Source organism: Saccopteryx bilineata, chromosome 11 (assembly GCF_036850765.1).
Source record: "Saccopteryx bilineata isolate mSacBil1 chromosome 11, mSacBil1_pri_phased_curated, whole genome shotgun sequence".
Classification (NCBI taxonomy): Eukaryota; Metazoa; Chordata; class Mammalia; order Chiroptera; family Emballonuridae; genus Saccopteryx; species Saccopteryx bilineata.
In genome coordinates, this window is record NC_089500.1 from 24,451,352 (window position 1) to 24,470,196 (window position 18,845).

Below are 18,845 nucleotides of genomic sequence, written 5' to 3' on the forward strand. Positions count from 1 at the left end.
TTGCCCCGGGTTTTTCCCTAAAGGCCCTGAGATCGATTCTTCCTCATAAGATCTTCCCATACCCCACACAGCACTTAGGCTGAACACACCATGCAGCTCTGCAGATGCGTGAAGAATTTAGCCGCTTCCGCTCCACTACACCATGTCCGCACAGGAGCCCCAAACAGGCAGCCTACAGAAAGGTTTCAGATGTTTGTCAGGAACCAGAGTGAAACACACGGGCCAACAAGGCAGAAGCTGTTTTCATAGAGAAAAGAGTTTTCCAGAGAACGATCTCCATTGGCACAGAGCTAACAAGAACTTATTTAACAAGCTGGGGAATGAGAAGCAACAAATCAGTGCACAACTAAATGGAACAATTAAGTGAAACCATGAGTTGAATCTTGTCTCTCTTTCCCCTCTTTCTCTCTCTCTCGAATTAATGGAAAAATTAAAAAAAAAAAAAGCTGGGGAAATAAAAAGAGAATATAATGTTAAAAGCCATAACTCCTGTCCTCAAAGAGCTTCCACCATAACTGAGAACAAACTTTAGTTACCCTTGACCACAACCTTTTAACAACCCTTTCAGCTAGATCCAAGGGGCTAATACATAAGTGAAACAACAGGTTCTTGGACGGTGAAGAGCCATCGTGAGGGGCCCCACTAGGGAAAGCACAGAAGACGAACTTCGACAACCAAAGTTGTGCCTTTCGTGTCATCACAGACCCAAACCAGACCATCTGATCAAAGTGTGCCAAAAGAGATGCTAACGAGCACAATGCAGACACCTGCATTTTGACTTAAAGAATCCATACGCAGGATGTGACGATTTGGACCAGCAAAAGTAACATGAGGCGATATTAAATTGAAGAGTTTCCTTGAGCTTGAGTTTCCTTGAACTTGAGTTCAGTATACACCAACAGTGATGAAGATGCCAGAGAGCTGGGATAGCCTGGGGTCCTATTAATAAAGGTATTGTGCTGAAAGCAGAGGTGGAGACAATCTCCTGATGTTCTGTAGAGCCAGAATGCCTCTAGTACTGTACTCTGCTGGGAAGTCTGCCCTCCCAGGTCTTTATGAGGGACAATGACAAACTAGTATTCCCAGCACAGGAACCAAGGTAATTTGGTATTAGAAAACCCTGGAATCCAAGGAACAATTTCAGGAGATGAAGATATTTAGGCTTTAAAAGGATGATTTTAGCATAGCAGAAGAAGGAGCTTTACTCCAACCAGAGCTTCCTCAAGAGATGGTGAGTCCCCTCTTTGAAGGCCATTGAGCAGCAGCCAAATAACAGTCCATGGGGGATTTAGGAAGATGTCTTTTGTTTAAAAGGGATACTGAAATGGAAACATTCAGAGGCCCTCCTGACCCTCAGTGAGGTCCACGAATCTGGGAGTGTGACCCAACTATGGACCCACAGCTTCCATGGTCACTGTCCCCTGCCTTCTGATCCAGTGCCAGATTCCAGCCTGTGTCCTCCGTCAAGTCAGACTCCTTGACCTCAGACCCTCTCTGAATCTCCCAGTTTTGTCTTCCTTCATGACCCAACAGCACCCGCAGCTCGGCCGGATGCCAACCTGCCACCGTTCAATGGCAGTGATCCAGTGGAACACTGGGAAGTTCCGGAAGCTGATGGTTCAAGAAAGAACCCCACAACTCCCCAAAAAGGACCAGGCCAGAGAAGTCATGGAGATTCCCATTATACACTACAAATAGATTCCCTTTAGCTACATGCATGAGAAGCAACTCCTTTAAGCTGGTTCTCCAGGGGTACATTCTGGCATGAAAAATGACTCAACTCTGAGCTGGGTCCTCAATCACAGCACTAAGCAAATGAACGAACTGGCCCAGCATAAAAGGCTGCCCACACTCCTGGGCAACTTTATATCTGCAAATGGTTACTTCTCGTGGGCAAGGCATGGCAGCCTGCCCCCTCCCCCACCTCTGAGTGCCGGTGCTGGGGAACTGGCTAGCAACGTGTGGGAGGCCAAGAAGAGGATCTGGGGAAGAACACAATAAACAAGGTCTAGAAAACACACTGAAGCAACCTACATTTGATACTAATGATGATTATCAAGTGGCCTCACAGGCCGGGCACCAAGGTGGGAACTGCCTGGGCTTTTCAGAGGAAATAAAGGCTTCCATTGTGTCCGTGGTGAGGTCACGGGCTGTTGGGGAGGTGAGGGAAGCTGGCCTGGGGAAGGAGGGGTAGGTAGGGAGGAGAAAAAACAAACCTGGGATTTCAGAGAGAAACACACACCCGAGGTGTACAGAAAGGCAGGCCCCTTGCCTTCACAGGGCCAGATCCACTGTCGGTGTGGAGAGTCGGAAGGGGCCCTGAAGCAATGACGTCCCAGCCTGCCAGGCACGCAGGGTCGGGCTTCCCGTGTCCCCCCATGCTCAGATGGCAGCCTCAGCTTGCACAGAGTGCTAGCTGCTTCCCCCCCCAGCACGTTAGCCTCCCGAAAACACCGGGTGAAACCGCAGGTCCAAGTGGCTGTCCGGCCGCTTGCCTCCGGGGACCTGGCTCTGCGAACTCTGGCCCCTCCTCTGAGTCTATCCCCCTGGCCACTGGGTCCTCCTCGGTCACAGTTACTGCCTGCCTGAACAGCACCTTCCAAATTAGGTGTCACCCTGAGGGCCATACAAGTCGAAACCCTTTCCCCAAAGCAGTTTGAAGTGTGCAAATGAAAGCATGAATTTTTAGCTTATTGTGGATAAACAAATGTCCCCACAACACAAGTCTTCAGTGCCTGGTGCTGTTTATTTCCTCTGTATGTGATGCAGTCAGGAGCCCGAACCACGGCCTGAGGCCCACATCCCTGCGCTCTCGCCTTGGCCTCCCTTTATCAGGCCCAATGACTTCCTGACCAAAGTCAGTAGTGTCTTTGTGAACGAGCAAGGCGGGCGGGGGCATCCTGGGGTGCCCCGCAGAGCAGTGCTTTGAAGATGGGATGTTTTCAACTTAAAGCTATAGGAATCAGAATGAGGATGTAGGAGGGCAAAAGAGGATTGTCTCTCTTGCCTTTTATTAAAAATAAAAAAGAAAACGTAAGCACAGGTCAACGAGTGCCGCAGCCAGGAGAGGAGGTGGAGGGGCGCTGGTGGAGGAGGGGGACTCTGCAGAGGCCGGAAGCAGGGCAGGGTGGATGGGGTGCCAGCCGAACCCCACTGGATGATTCTTCTAACACTGGTTTTCAACTTTCATTCTAAGTCACACTCAGAGCTCGGCAGCCACCCCCGTTTGGCAGATAAGGGACCACAGAGATAAAAGATCTCTGAACCATCTAAATAAATCCGCAGAGCAAATCCTCACCCTACTCTGCAAAAAAAATAAAAAGGCAAAGCGTGCGTGACATACTGTCTTAGTAGGTGCTTGAGCAGGCATCAGAAGCAAGATCGTGGCACGGTCACCCACCTAACACAGTTCAACACCAGCCAGGAGCAGGAGTCAGGGAGGAAAAAAGCACGTGGCTTCTGAGTCAGCCACGGCTCCCAGGCACCCCGCACCCTGCAGGTCACCGGGTGCCAACTGCGCCTGTGCTGAGGAAAGTGCTGTGGTGGCCCAGGAGAGGCAGAGAGGGACTGGGAAGAAGAGTGATGCGTGCTGGGCAAGGCGCTGTGCTCAGTGGCCACAGGCCCTCGCATCCCCACACCAACCGGGAGGGTCTGCTGTGATCTCTGGTTTTCATACAATCAGGAAACAGTTTCAAGAGGTTCAATAACCTACTTAAGGTTATAGGAAGCCTGGGTTTGGGTGTAGGTTCTCTTCCTCTGACGGCAGGCTCTGGGATCAAGGGAGCCAGACCCCAATCCACTTCCAAGAGCATGGTCTTTCTGTAACTGATCCCTATTCCTCACTTGGAAACCGATCACTTCTGGGAATGAATGACTCTCCATTGGAACAGAACACGGTTTTCCTGCTTGCTACTCTGCCAGATTGATCTTCAATGGCATGGGGTTCACCAGAAAAGGCTCCTGGAAGAAGTCCAGGAAACTCACTACTGAAGGACTATTAAATCAGAAGAAAAGGAGCCAGCATGTGGCTTTAAACCACTAGAGAATCCCAAACGCAGGAGGAAGAAGAAACATGCAGGAAGGGAAGGGAGAAACAAACACTCCCAGCAATACCCTCATGGGACACAAATTTGGTAAATCTCAGGGCTGCTTAATCTCAACACTGAAACTTGCTACCCATGAAGGAAGGCCTTTGAAATTGGGGCAAAAAGGAAACAACCTGATGAGGGAAGTGGCTCCAAAAAGAGATCAAAGATGTTGTTGAGAGAGTAACTAGTTTTCTTAAAGAGAAAGACTTGCCCCATCTACGGAATGGCTCTTCAAGTTTCCATTTTTTAGAATAGAAATAAGGCTTCCGAGATCAGACACTACTTTTATGATTCTTTTTTTTTTCTTTTTACAGGCATAAGCTGAAATTGCGAATAACAGAAACAGAGTTAGTGCCCAGGGCTCCCCTTCCCAACTTGAATGTTCTGTCCACCACACCTTCAGCTCCAGATGTCAAATGCTGCCTCATGGGGACATATACTTTGTGCAAAGGTCATTTGCCTCCTCCATGTGGCTTTAGCGATCACATTACTAGAGAGAAACCTATCAGAAAACAAAATTTCTGGGCACTCAAATAAATAAATAGGAATAGGCTCCCTAAAAAAAGAAAAAAAAGAAATCTGTAGAGAGAAAATAAAATTTACACAAGGGGAAATTCAGCCTCTTGAGAAGACGTGCTGGTGAGACCTTGCTCTCCTGGTCAGGTTGAGGGTGCCTGGGAGGACAGAGCTCACCCTCCTAGAAGATCAAACACCGTGTGTGCACCCCCAAAGGAAGGAAGGGGCGAGCCCTCAGCCAAGTGGTGCGCCTGGAAGACACCAAAGAAGGTTGGTGTCTGGGCAAAACGAGGCGAGGAAAGGACACCTGCACCCCGAGGAGGGTAGAAGGCTCTCTGTGGGATGCCCAGGTGCACCCCCCAGAACAAAGGAAGAGATGATGGGTGTGGCAAACAGATGCCAGGCGATCTGAGCTTCCTTCGTCCCCTGCCCAACTCCCCTCCCATTGCCCTCCCTCACTGACCTGATATACCAAACTGCTGCAGTCACAGAGGGTAAGACAAAGAGGTGCCTCTCAGCACCCTGCTGGCAAAATGGAGAATGCAGTCCTCCTCGTAGACACTCGCATTAGTAAGGATTCCTCTTTCATCTCTCCCCATTGGAGCTCCTGTGCCCTGCATCGCTTCCATTGTGCTCCTCTGGCCCCCAACTCTTCCCTTCCCCCAGTTCAAAGCTGCTGAGCACTCCCATTATTCACAGATTTAAAGGCAAACCCATTTATTTATTTGCTATTCGTCACTCTCAGTAATCTGATGCCAACCTAGCTTCCCATCTCCATCACCAAAAAAGGTGTTTTTTCCTCTATCTACACTTTGTGTGTTTGACACAAAGAGGGTGCTATTTAAAGAACGAGTAAATGAATGCATGATCCGTGAAACTTCCTAAGAGAGGGCTATGACTGCTCAGAACATGATACAAGAGTCTTGTCATAGGCACATGATGGTGATGCAGGTAGAGGTGCTAAGAATGAACCCTGAGTATGTTTCTGAGTCCACAGTGACACCTGATGAATGTAAGGTGGAAGTCCTTGCTTCATGAGAAAAGAGGTTTTCTGGTGATGCAGGGGATCATCAAAGAGAATATTAAGTCTAAAGAAATAAAACAGAAGTTGTATTTTGGTCAAAAGTAAATAAATAGAGTATTGGTAAGTACTATAACGGGAAAGGACTAAGTCATGAGTCTTTGAAATTTTTCTCAAACATCCAAGACCTGCATGACCAGGCGGTGGCACAGTGGATACGGCGACGAACTGAGACACAGAGGACCCAGGTTCAAAACCCCGAGGTCGCCAGTTTGAGTGTGGGCTCATCTGCTTTGAGCAAGGCTCACCAGCTTGAGCCCAAGGTCGCTGGCTTGAGCAAGGGGTCACTCGCTCTGCTGTACCTCCCCCCCCACGCCGTCAGGGCACATATGAGAAAGCAATCCATGAACAACTGGGGTGCGGCAACAAAGAATTGATGCTTCTCATCTCTCTCCCTTCCTGTCTGTATGTCCCTATTTGTCTCTCTCTTTCTCTGTCTTTCTCTTTGGCACACACACACAAGATAAACCTACTAGAACCTTGAATTTAAGGACAGAACTCCAGATTATGATCCGGTCACCCCAACTAATGTAGGAAAGTGTACAAGAAATGCCCTCATGCTAGTTCCTGACCTTCGAGCAGTCCTTTAGAGTGTGGTCACTTAGGGACTAAATTGTAGCATGCAATCTAAAATAACTGGCTTCAAAGGCCAACTCTGTCAGTTCCTGCTCCTGCTCTTCTGATGCAACTCAGCCTCAGTTTCCTTATCTATCTGTCTGGCAGGACTGTTACAAGGATAAAAGAAAAAGGTGAACTCATGTAAAACAGCTGGCAGAAGATCTGTAACTTAGTTCAACAAATCAAACTATTTCTTATGATGTTTGCTTTGTAAATTTCCCATTTCCCTCCTAAAATGTCTCATTGAGTTCATCATCTCTATTCAGTGGATGAGGAAAGTGGGGATTCAGCACAGTCATACTCCAAGCCAGTGGGTGCAATCATCACACCACATCTCCTACCCGGGATCACTATATGGCGCTACTCTGGACTCACCTCTCCTTCTCGTGCTGTTGAACCTGGACAGGTGTCCCTGACTACCACTGAAAGTCCTTAGGAAAAAGGACTTCAGTTCTGCCTAGCTGAGTGTCTCTTAAAATCCTGCCACCATTGCAATGTTTTATGTTCATGTGTTTTACCTGAACTTGCTTCTAGAGACACAGTTTCATGTTCTCTGTTCTCACTGAGTAACCAGGAAGGGAACTAGAGGAATCTTAAGTTGCTACATCACTTACCCGGGTAAGTCTAAGGTGCGACATCATTGGTGCTGTAATAAAGAGCAAGTTGCATTTATGGAGTCCATCTGCAAAGCACGACTTGTCCTATATTATACCAATATTAAATATACCAATACTCTATTTATTTACTTTTGACCAAAATACAACTTCTGTTTTATTTCTTTAGGACAGTACAGAGGCCTTGAAGTATGTTCTGAGCCCTCTTCACATCTTCTACCCCTTACCACATGCTGCTCTTACACCTCCTATAAGCCCATTCACCATAAACCCTCTTCTGGACAGCATCGCAGTTGCTGTCATAATTTTATGTGGAAAGAAGGTGGCCAGTCCCCTGGTTAGAAGAGTTCATGTACTGTTGAGCCATTGAGGTGGTATTTTCATGGGCCCCTCTTACCAACCTACTACTTACGTGGCAATATTTCCTGAACATCTATAATGTCTCTTCAGTTTGGAGGGTTGATTCTAGGTTTGAAATTTGGAATAAGGCTCCTGAGGATGCCACACATGTGACTCTTCACCCCGAAGAAGAACACGTGGAAATACAGTTAACCTAGCAGAGAAATAGCTGGGCTATGTAAGGGATGCTATCATTATCCTACAGAGCATTCTTTTTACAAAAACCAATGAAAAAGAAAATCATGAGGATCCAATATAAGCCATCGGTGCCTGAGGCTGTCAAACAGAGACTCGGACAAAATTAACTGGTCTGAAAAGAAGAAAAAGAAAAAAGAAAAGAAAAAAGAAAAGAAAAAAGGAGGCTGATTCATTAACAACCAAACAAAATGAAACAAAAATCCTTGTTATCCCCAAATTCTACATCCTTTCCCTAAGTCAAAGGTTGAGAAGCACTTTCTTTCTTTCTTTTTTTTTTTTTTGGTCTGGCAAGGGCCAGACAGTAAATAGTTTAAGCTCTGTGGGCCATATAATCTTGGTCACAACCATTCGACTCTATTATTATAGTGCAAAAACAATCACAGAAAAAAGTAAACAAACGGGGGTGGCTCTTTGCCAAAAAAAAAAAAGAAAAAAGAAAAGAAAAGAAAACTATTTGTGGACTCTGAAATTTCAATTTCATAAAATTTTCACGTCGAAAAATATTATTCTTCTTTTGATTATTTTTTTCCAACCATTCTTTGCTTGGCGGCTGTATGCAAACAGGCAGGGGCTGGATTTGGCCCGTGAACTTCAATATGCTGAGCCTGCTCTAAGTTAGCACAGGTATTCAGTGGACTCCCAAGCATGCATGCCCACCAGCTCATGGACCAGTTCAATAGAGCCTCCTTCCTAGCTCCCAGCGTAGGACCTGAGTCCCAGGGCTCACTCCATGCATACTTCTTTAATGAGTGTCTTACCGCATTTTTAAAAAGTTCCAGAAGTCTGGATATTAGAGTTACACATTGACCCATTGCTTAGAAAATGTGATCCTCATCCTTTTCCCCTGCCTTAAATTACTGACCACATACTTCCTGTTCATGCAGAGAAGTAAATTCTGCAAGTTCGTGACACTGAACTTCCCTATGCAAACGCTGGGCTAGGTGTCCACCTCTGCATCTCAGCCTTAGCTTCATTTACTCTCTGTTTGCAAAACAACAGGAACTTGAAGAGTAAGAAAGTTAACATTCTAACCCAACGGAGCTCAGAGAAGTTTCCGATCATCCATCAAGAGATTAAGACCCAGTACTAATAACTGTACTCACTCATTTCTGAAAAGAAACAGCTCTACGCATAAAGAAATACAGGAAGGATAGAGAAGTACATGAAGCAAGCTCCTAGCCATTTGAAAATTCTGTAGATATTCATATTACAGTGTCAGCATAATGCATCGAATTCCAGCCCCCACCTCTCCAATTGCTGGCTTACAGACACAGACGTGGTACATTGAACATTTAAATAAGCGATTTCTCCTGTCTTTCCAATGAGGCACACAAAGAGCAGCGAGTTTTTTGAGGGTGAGAATGACCAGCCTGAGAATTTCACATATGAGAATAAGGATCCATTGCACATTTCCACTTTGAAATCATCCCCACATCACAAAACCCAGAGTTTTATTCTAGGGCATTATCATACACAGAAAGCTATAGTTGGAGACAATCTTGTGGTTTTAGGGGAAACAGTACCTGTATAAAGAATCTCTTTATAGGATAGTGTATTTGGATTTGTACACCTGAAACTGTCATCCTCCGCTCAAATCGTGGTAATGATGGGATGAAGGGAAAACAGTTAACACAGTTTTCAAGACTGCCTGCTTACAAAAATTCCAATGACACACAAAGAACTGGCCAAAATAATGTCACAATGGCCAGAGCCAAAGATTCTCATTTTCAAAGCTGAAGAGACTAACTCGAAAGCATGGCCTCTCTTTCTATATGGGACCTGATGTGAGGTGTTGGATTTGCTCAAATGATTCTGCAAAAGTTTTCATGTGCATCTAGATAATCTTTGGTTTTATAACAGAAAAGCAGAAAGCACAGCAAAGTTGTAATGGAGGGGGAAGGGAAAGCACTATCTCTATGCTGTGTGAAAGCAAGATTTAAAAGATTCCTTTGTGTTCCAAATGTTAAGGAAAGGTGACCTACAGTTCCAGCTTGTCCAGGACAGAGGGGGTTCCTAGATGTAGGATTTTTAGTTTTAAAAAACAGGAGAGTCTGAGCCAACTAGGAGGCATTAGTCACCCTAGAAAGTTTCTTGCAGTCCAAGTCTTTGGATTTTAAATGCAACAAATCACCAAAACTCTTAACCAGAGGATGGACACATGCCCTGCACTAAAGAAAGAACATGATTCCCAGCAGTTTTACTGAAAATAATAACCCCAAAGCTCAAAAACCACTAGCAACAGAAACACTACAACTGATCTATGGGCTACAAAAGCAAGAAGTTCATTCATATGTGCCATTTTTAGCTAGTCCATGAAGGCTAGACCTCAGATAAATAAGATGTGGGGGAAATAGTTACAAAGACTAATGAACACCTAGAACCTAGAACCCAAAAACTGTCAACCAGTGGACTCCTTCCCAAGCTATGCCAGGTCCCAAGTTTGAAACGGAAACTTTCTAGACTCAGGCAGTTCTCTGCTATCATAACTGAGTTCCACACCCTTCCCAGGAAGACAGGTCACTGTAAACCCCTGTGATATAAAACAATAACAATGAAACCTGGACCCATTCTTTCCCTCCAAATGACACCACCAGTCACCCAGAGAGCTGCTTTTTATGCCCATGTTTGCTTTCTAGGAGGAAAATGACAACCAACCAAGTTCATTCAAGACCCAATCTTAAAAGTCTATAATGTGTTAGAAGACGACTCAGGTCTATTGCCTGCCCATTTTCTTTTTCTGGTTCCAGTACTAACGCTCACCATTGTTTTTGAATAATGACCTCTCAGCCCTCTAAGAGCCTCACGTTACTACAAAGACAGGGTTTCCTTAGTTAAGTGAAAGACTCATCTATGTCAGAAAGATGCACAGTAGTGATGAAAACAAAAAGATTACAATGGTTCTTGACTGTTTTGATTGACCAAAATTTGACAATATTCCACTCTTTGACTATGAGAACAGGTGCACATATTAACACAAAAGAAAAGCCTCAAAACTTTGTCAAGATCTGACCCACAATAAATAGAAACACGCCAGATGTCTAATTCTAGCGGCTATTGTTTTTCAGGTGGTAGGAGATAATTGGACATTATACCAAGATAGCAGAGGCATTTCTTCTGCCGGCCCTAAGGAGGCCATCAAGGTAACTGGCAATTCAGAAATACAATCAGTCCTTGAGAAAAGCCATACAGTTCAACATTGTTTCATTGCATCACTGATGAAATGCCATACGAACTTAACTCTTGCTTATAACAATTAGCCCACGATAACATGGGTTTCGTCATGTCATTTCACTTAAAGTCACAGAACCTATTGATGATGTTAAGTAAGGACTTAGTGCAAATAATAAGCAAAGGGACCCTTAAAAGTTGAGAGGATAAAATGGCAAAAACAAACAAAACTCCTTCAAAACAGGGCTCTCTACCTTCTTTTTGGAGTGGCTTCTTTCCTCCTCTTTCGTGGCTTTGCTATTTTTCCCAGCACGAGACACCTTCTGGTCCCCAGACTGCTTGATGGTGATCTTGATCTCAGGTGGGCATATATAGTTCTCCAGATTTTTGGGGGGTTTCTTTGCCCGCTTCGTGGTCTGAATCTTCAGCTTCAGACTCCCCTCCGTGAAGTTGGCCTCCTTGATGGAAAACTCCTGCTCTTCCAGGCCATCTCCTGTCGCCCACTTCTCGCTGTCTGCGTTGGAGTTGGAATCCACGTCCTGCCCCGAGCCCAGCTCATCCTCCTCCTCTGGCTCCATGCGCTCTCCGGCCCCTGGGATCCCCTTCCCAGTTCCTGGAGCAGAGAGCAAAGGTTCTCCTGCGCAGCCCGCAGTCGGGGGCTTGGCAGAGGACACGGGCAGGAAATCTGACTCACTCCCCCTTTGCCGGGAGCTGCTTAAGATTTCCCTGGACTCCATGACAATCCTACAGTCTTCAGGAGTTCTCAGGAGGGGGGCGGGAAAAGGGGAAAAGGGGAGGTGAGAAGAGAAGACACCCAAAATTCCAAGGACAAGTGGTCCAGCTGCTGGGTTCAGAGTCCCAAGGATGGAGACGCGGCGAGGTGTTCAGAAGAGATCAGACCTGCAACTGAGAACAGAGAGATGATTAGCCGTGGCAGCAAGGAAAGTGACCTCGGTGGTCGTAACTTGCTCTAAGTCCCAGAGCCCCCTCACACTGATCCAGGGCCTCAGGAGAAAGGATGGAAAGAAATCAAGTCAGAACGTGCACGCTTCCTCATTGGATGAAACTGGAGCAGAGTGGGAAAGACACTCACGCATACACCCCTTCACGGGTTGTTATTAACTGTATGGCTGTGCACCCAAGAAGAGTTCAGAGTCGCAAATCTTCCAGTCCAGTCACCAGCTAGAAGTTTCTAAAACTGAAACCACAGCTGGCTGAGTCACCATCAAAACCAACCATGACGAAAGGAAGTCTGAAGTGTTGATGCTCAGGTCTGTGGGAACTGCGTCTGGTTGGCCCCTTGCACCACTTCCCTCGCCTCGCATATGAAAAACAGTTTACAAAGCTGAACACAACTTTGTTCCCGAGGTGCCTGAGCCACGCTCTCCATCCCCTCAGAGGAAGGACAGTAGTGAGCCAAGGTCTCAACCATTCTTTCCCTATTGTTATCAATATGAAATATTTCAATTATGCAAGAGTCTTATCTATTTCTTAAAGCAAATGTAAGGTTTAGGCACAGGCTTGTAAATGCAAGAAGGAAACCGGACTCCAAAAATGTTTCTAATGACACAAAAGATATTTAATCATTATCAATTATTTAGATAAAAATAGCCATTCGGGACAGTCTTAAGTCCCTTTCTGGTCCTTAAGTTAAGTGGCATATGTCTACACGACGACAACAACAACAACAACAACAAAAAGAAATGGAGAGAGGGTAGCATTGCAGGCCTTTGGATGTGTCAGGAATCCCCTGCCACCAACACACACACGCGCGCGCGCTATCTTTGATTCTGACTTCCTCACAAGGAATAGAGAAAAATCTGTTAGACTTTCTCCAAACCATCACAGAATCAGCTAAACTACCTTTCACTCTTAATCACTCCATGTCCCATTATTCCCAGCTTCACACTCATCATTTTCAAAACCCAAAAGGAATCCCACATGCTCATTCTCAAGAGAAAGCATGGAGCCCTGGGGCTACACCCAGCTTCAAGACATCATCTCCTTCCACCCAGGCCGTAGGAGAAATCCCGTTCAAGCCTTCTTCAATGGCTGAAAATACTTCCTAAGTTTCCCAACAGAAGACATTACTGCATGCCTTAGGTTTGTACCGTGGAGACCACCAATTTAAGGAACTGGTCAGCAAATGTGCCTGCCATAGAAGTCCAACAATGCCTGCAAAGGCACATTCTGAACAGCCCTGAACTGGAACCTTGAAGATGGGGCGGGTATGTTCTCCCACCGGAATCGGTTCATTTTCAGCTGACGCCCTGCCAGGAAGCCAGCCAGCAAGGGAGGCAGGGCTTCAACATGGACCTGTTCCCCAGAGACGCCCAGGAACGTACTCAGCTCCTGGGAACAGCTCAGCCCTGCAGAAAGACACGTTTACAACGGCTTCCACTTAGGGGAAAACCCAATGAACAAAGCATTTCTGGAAGAGAAGCTGCCTAGTAAGAACAAGAGAATCTTTGCTGAAGCTGTCACTCAAACACAGAACAGAACAGCCACCCGTTTCCCATGCTACAAAAGGGACAAAGTCCCATCTTAGGAGCAGTGAGGGCAGTTAGACCAGATGACACTTGAGGTTTCTTTTACTTCTAAGATTCTTTGCGTCACTTAGATGGATCTGCCTACCTGCCAAAAATCTTGTATAATTTTTTAAGAGTTATATTGAAGTCAGCCTTCCTTGAGACCTCTCTTCCTAGTGTCAGGTACCACAGTAGCTATTGGAGACATCAAGATGTCCTAGACCATGTCCCCTGATGGTCAAGCAATAAGAGACCAGTAGGTCTTTCTCAGCTTGTATCCCAGGGCCTCACAAACTGTGAGCTGTGTCTTCTTAGGACAGTAGTTTTCAGTGATTTATTCCCTCTAGCAGGAATCTATAATGTTATATTTTAACATTTATAGGTATCTCCCCATAAAGCTATTCCTGAGTTAGTGCAAAAGGTGAGTCATATTCCCACATAAAACGTTCCTAACCTAAACCCATTTAGACCTTTGAACCACAGATGGGACCACAGGTTCAGTGATGAGAGAAAAGAAGGTGAAATCTAAACTTTAAAGGCATTATTAGGTATATAAAGTAGGATTATATGCATACTATATGCATATAATAAAATATTTTCCATTAAAAAAGACTTACTTCAGAGTTTCTTATATTTATTGTTATAAATCATTAACTATTTGATGTGGAAGACAAGTTCCAAAAGCTAGAACTCAAGTAGAATGAGATACACAATCAGGGAAAACTCACCAATTTTTTCCAGTTCCTCACATGTAAAGATCCTCTGGCACCATTAAAACACAATCTCTTTCCTCATTTTTTACTCTAAAGAATGTTTTACTCTAAAAAGTGACTTGAAAAATAAAACAGATTTTTATATGTCCTATAATAAAGGATAGAAACAAAGGGAAGAGAAAGTGTTTTACACTTGGGCAAGGTGTGAATAGATAGAGGGGGAACTACCCCAGAAGGCTTCAAAGGGAGCATAGGATAAGGTTTTGACCTTGAGGGGCTTCAAGGAAGGAACAGTATGAACCTTGAGAAAGGAGCGTGCAAGGCTCAGGGAAGACAAAGGTGAGGTTTGGCTGAGAAGTGTGGTACACAATGCAGACTAGTGAGAGGTCTGGCTGGAGATCAAAGGTCACAGCTAGATTACGGGCATCCTCGAACGTCATACTAATTCATCAGATTTTATCTTACAGGTAATGGGAAAAAACCATTTAAGGGATGACAATAGGGAAGGGATGCTATTAAGATTATGCTTTAGGAAGATAATTCTGGCATGTGATATGAGGGATGAATTTATAGAACCTGATATTAGAGGCAGGGGGACCATAACGAGGCTGGGTTGAAAGTTTATTCTTGTTGCATGAGGAACAGAGCAATGAGACTATAACAGTATAAACATTAGAGATGAAACACTAATGCACTGTCAAAAATACCAATCTTCAGGAACATATCAATTCCAGACTTTTCATACTAGTTTTGACTTAAGAATCCAGTCTTAGTGCTCATTAGCCCCAATTTGCATTCCCTATTCAAGTCACACCAGTCTCCACAGTGGTGTTTACACACAGAATTATTTCTGTCTTTCCTTCTATCCCTTCCATCAATCCATGCAATGCCTCTCATACAATTGGTGCTCTCCAAGTGTCCACTGCCTAGAGGAATAAATGAACAAATGCACAAACAGATTCCAATCCTTCCCATGTTTCGAGGTCAAGCCTAAGCCTTTGCGTCCTCATGACCCTATTCTGTAAAATGTGTACCCACCATTTACCCCCTGGCCTGACTTATTCTGCACCCAGCTTCATAGCTTGCCACTAAATACTAGTCTTGCTTTGTCTTCTCATTGTTATGAATACACTAATCTTATCTCCCTTACTGGATTGCATTTCAGTTTCAGGCTGAGACCGGCTATCATTGTACAACTCATATTCACCACGGTACCCAGAGCAAGACTGGACACCCGGAGGACTGCAAGAAGTTCTTTCTCAATGAAAATGAATTAATTAGTAGTCCCGTGACAGTTGGTCAAAGTCCTGTGGTTCAAACTACTCTAAATGCAGCCCCACCCACCTAGGCACCCCTGTGAAATCCACTGCCGATGCTGAGGTTGACAGATAATCCAGCCCCTTATATCCACATGCACCCCTCGCATTGGGAAATAAAAAAAAGCTTTCAAAAGTGAAGGCCAGAGAAATCTAACCTGTTTATCTCACCAGCGCACAAAGCTGTTGTCCATCTTTTGCCTTCCCCTAGCTCCTACCTGCCATCCCAAATTCACGGGTCAATTTGTCCGTGAGTCTGAGAGACAACTGAACAGTCCTCTTGGGTGCCCTCCTGCCAACACGCGGGTGTGACACAGGCACTGACTGACTCACTCACACTCAGAGAGGAGGGGAAGCCACAGCAAGGTGAAAACGTTTTGCCTTGTCACATTCCAGCAGTCAGCAACTCCTCCAGAGGGGGCGGGCGCACAATGGACACTCTGTACTTGGCTCAGGCCTCCAGTCCAACAAAAGTTTAACCCTTCCATGGCTGCCTGCAGGACTTGTGGGTGGCAGGGCACAGGAACAATGAAATTGCTTAGGAAATAACTGTCTAGGAGGCCCTGGCAGGGGCAAGGGCGTGGGACAGAAGGTCTAGAAGGAGAGGGTGGTGACATACTTAGAAAGAACAAGGAGTCCAGAAACTTGGCCTCCACTCCCGCTCTGCCATTCACAGCCACTTTGAGTCCCTTACTCCATACTTATCTAAGCAATGAGTAGAGTGGGACCGAGGTCTCTTCTATATTCAAGACTTTGTAATTTTACCCTGCACAGCCACATACCTAAGGGGACACTCCAAATGGGATAGTATAACCTACAGAATTATTTTTCTGCAAGACAGGGAACCATGTCCCAAAGGAACCCCTAAGAGTACATCCTCTCTCACCTCCAAATCTGCAAGATGAAAGAATTTACCTAGTCTTACAAACATTCTGCACCTGCAGGTCTGGGGATCTCATACTCATTCCAGAGTTGGGTGGAAATGCAAATTCTTGAGCCCTGCCTACTGAATCAGGGCTCCAGAGTGGGGCCCAGCTCCACGGCTTTTACCAAACTTTCCTAGTGATTCTGATGGGTTTAGAGTTGGCCTAGTCTATGTACTAATCCCATCAACTCCCTTGACCATAGAGCGCTATTATTCTGTGTAAAAAGGTCTTTTCCCCTTAGGTTTACTCTTAGTCTTTTAAGAATAGGCATCAGTTAAATGTTATCCATCCACGCATCCCCAATGCCCAGTACAGTGCCCAATGAACACTCAAGACATGTTGGTTGACTGAGTTAACAAATGAACCAAGCAACTCAGTGTAGGCTTCCTGGCATCATCCACCTCACCCACCTGCTTTGTTACCAGGATGCACACAGGCTATCCTCACCCTGACTGTTGCTTTCCAAAGGGATGTCATGGTGGAACGGAGAGAGCCCTTGACATAGCTACCAGGAGTCAACGTATTTCGATTCTGGATTTCATTGTGCCACTTAGGAGGCCTCTGAGGCCTTTTTTCAGCCTCAGAATTTCATCAACAAAATGGAAAAATAGTCTTCATGATCTTTCTCATTAGGTTAAGGTTTTCATCTTCTTTTTAATGGCACTACATATTCCTTGTAAAATGTATATATATTTTTAAGTAACATACGTACCTCTTTGGGTTTTAAAGACAAATAATCACAAATACAGGAAGGTCCAAAGCTTCATTCTTGACCTTCCCGAATTCCCCCAAAGCTCCTTATCCTGAGTCCCTGTAAGGCCAGGCATGTCTTTCACCTCAGTGTGCAGAAGATACTGGCTGACGATATAATCCCTGGGTCAGTACCTTTCCTCTCAAAACTCTGTAGACTGTCTCCTAGCATTTGAAGTAATAGAAGAGAAAAGGGAAGTCAAGCTGTTTTTGTTTCCTTTAACTTCATCCTTGAAGATCTTTTTCATTAGAGCAGAATTTTATTAATGGCAAGTAGAGTGTTACATGGATCTTGCTCCTTTCATGTTTCCTGGTACTAGGGTTTTGGATCTGTAGATACAAGTCTTTTCTAGTTCAGGAGCATCCTGTTTAATTATTCTTTTCATTATCTTTTCTATTAAGTGGACTTCACCTCTTTATAAATTAGTCCTACACTCTTAGTTTAGAGCTCTCAGCACTGTTCTCCATTTCTCCCATCCTCTCTCTCACTGTGTTTATTTCTATATTTTTCATTATGGGATAGATCACCCTAATCTAGCCTCCATAATATCAATTTAATTCTGTTTCACTCTTCTCTTTGCCTTTATTGACTATGGATTTTTAATCCTGCTATTGTACAATTTGTATCTCAACCATCTGTCTTTACCTTAGTCAGCCTCCTTTCAGATGATTCTGATGTCTTTTCCATTCAGAACACTCCCTCATTACCTTATAATCCTGTTCCACCAGGGTCATGTTTCCTCCTGTTGCAGATGTCTGGCAGCTCTCTAAAATTCTTATTTTGCTTTTGTAGTACAGGTATTGATCATCTTATGACCTATGCAACTTACGACCATTCGATTTTATGACCACAATCGCTAGCCATGACTGCTCTGTGCCTGGCAGCGCAGATGTTGCCTAGCTGGGCGTCCGACAGTGCAGACCAGCTTCCAGCAGCACTACCATCTCCGTGTGCACCATTTCAACTGTTATCCCAGACTCGGTACAGCAATTTGTGTTTTGTGTCTTGGATATTTTTCATCAAACCTCTTTCAAGATGTTTACCAAGAGGAAATTATCTTTGTCTTTGACTTAAAGATTTTTATAACATCATTTCACAGTACTATACATATAGCCTACTCAACTTATGACCAAATTGTGTTACAACTGGTCTGTCGAAACCAATCATGGTCGTTAAGTCGAGCACTAGCTATAAATAGTTATCCTATACTATTTCTCTTACCATATTTTGAATTTTTCTCTTGCCCCAGGGTTTCATGTTGGTTTCTTTCTCTTTATTTATGCTCTAATGAGGAGACTCATGCAGGGTAGTCTTGATCTACTGAAAAAACACTGGTCTCCTTTCGATTCTTCCACCCATCTTGAAGCCAGCCAAATCCTCCTCTCAGAGCTGTTGCTGTTACAAGTGACCCGATTACCTCATTTCCTAGTGAACAGTGACAGTGGTATGCTGAAGCCAGACTCAGGTGCCCCTGAGAGCCTACCATGTGAGTCTCTTCCAACTTCCACCTTCAGTGGGATCTAGTTGGTAGCCTGAAAACTGTCCATGGTGGGAATATTTACACCATAGGAATCACCATACTTGATTCATGATTTTTTAAAAATCTGGAAAATAGGGTGTTAAGCATTTACTAGGATACCACAGACCCTAGACATTGATCTACAACTGTTTTTGCTAGACTAAGAGGGGATCCTCCTGCTGTATTTTTTAAACTTGGAAAGGCTGAAATCCACAATGTGCACTGTTACAAAGACCCTTTCTGTCTGTGTCTCAGAGCTTTATTCCAGGAAACTTCTCTGCTCAGAAGTCAAATTTCTTTTCCACTACTCTCAAATCTCTCTTATCCAGTCTTGCCCATTTGTTTTCTGAGTGCTGTAGACTCTGAGAAAGCATATAATAATGTTAGGGAAGACCGTCATTGGTTTGTTT

At 44.7% G+C, this 18,845-nt stretch overlaps 1 protein-coding gene across 1 annotated transcript in view; it reads right to left on the reverse strand.

The window, feature by feature from the left end:
- The window catches only part of SETBP1 (SET binding protein 1), a 354,245-nt gene that overhangs the window by 321,599 nt on the left and 13,801 nt on the right, over window positions 1-18,845 (reverse strand). The window contains exon 2 of the mRNA XM_066247591.1: window positions 10,937-11,588. Within this exon, the coding sequence (XP_066103688.1) occupies window positions 10,937-11,419 (483 nt within the window). The 5' untranslated portion in view covers window positions 11,420-11,588. The remainder of the gene's footprint in view (window positions 1-10,936; window positions 11,589-18,845) is intronic.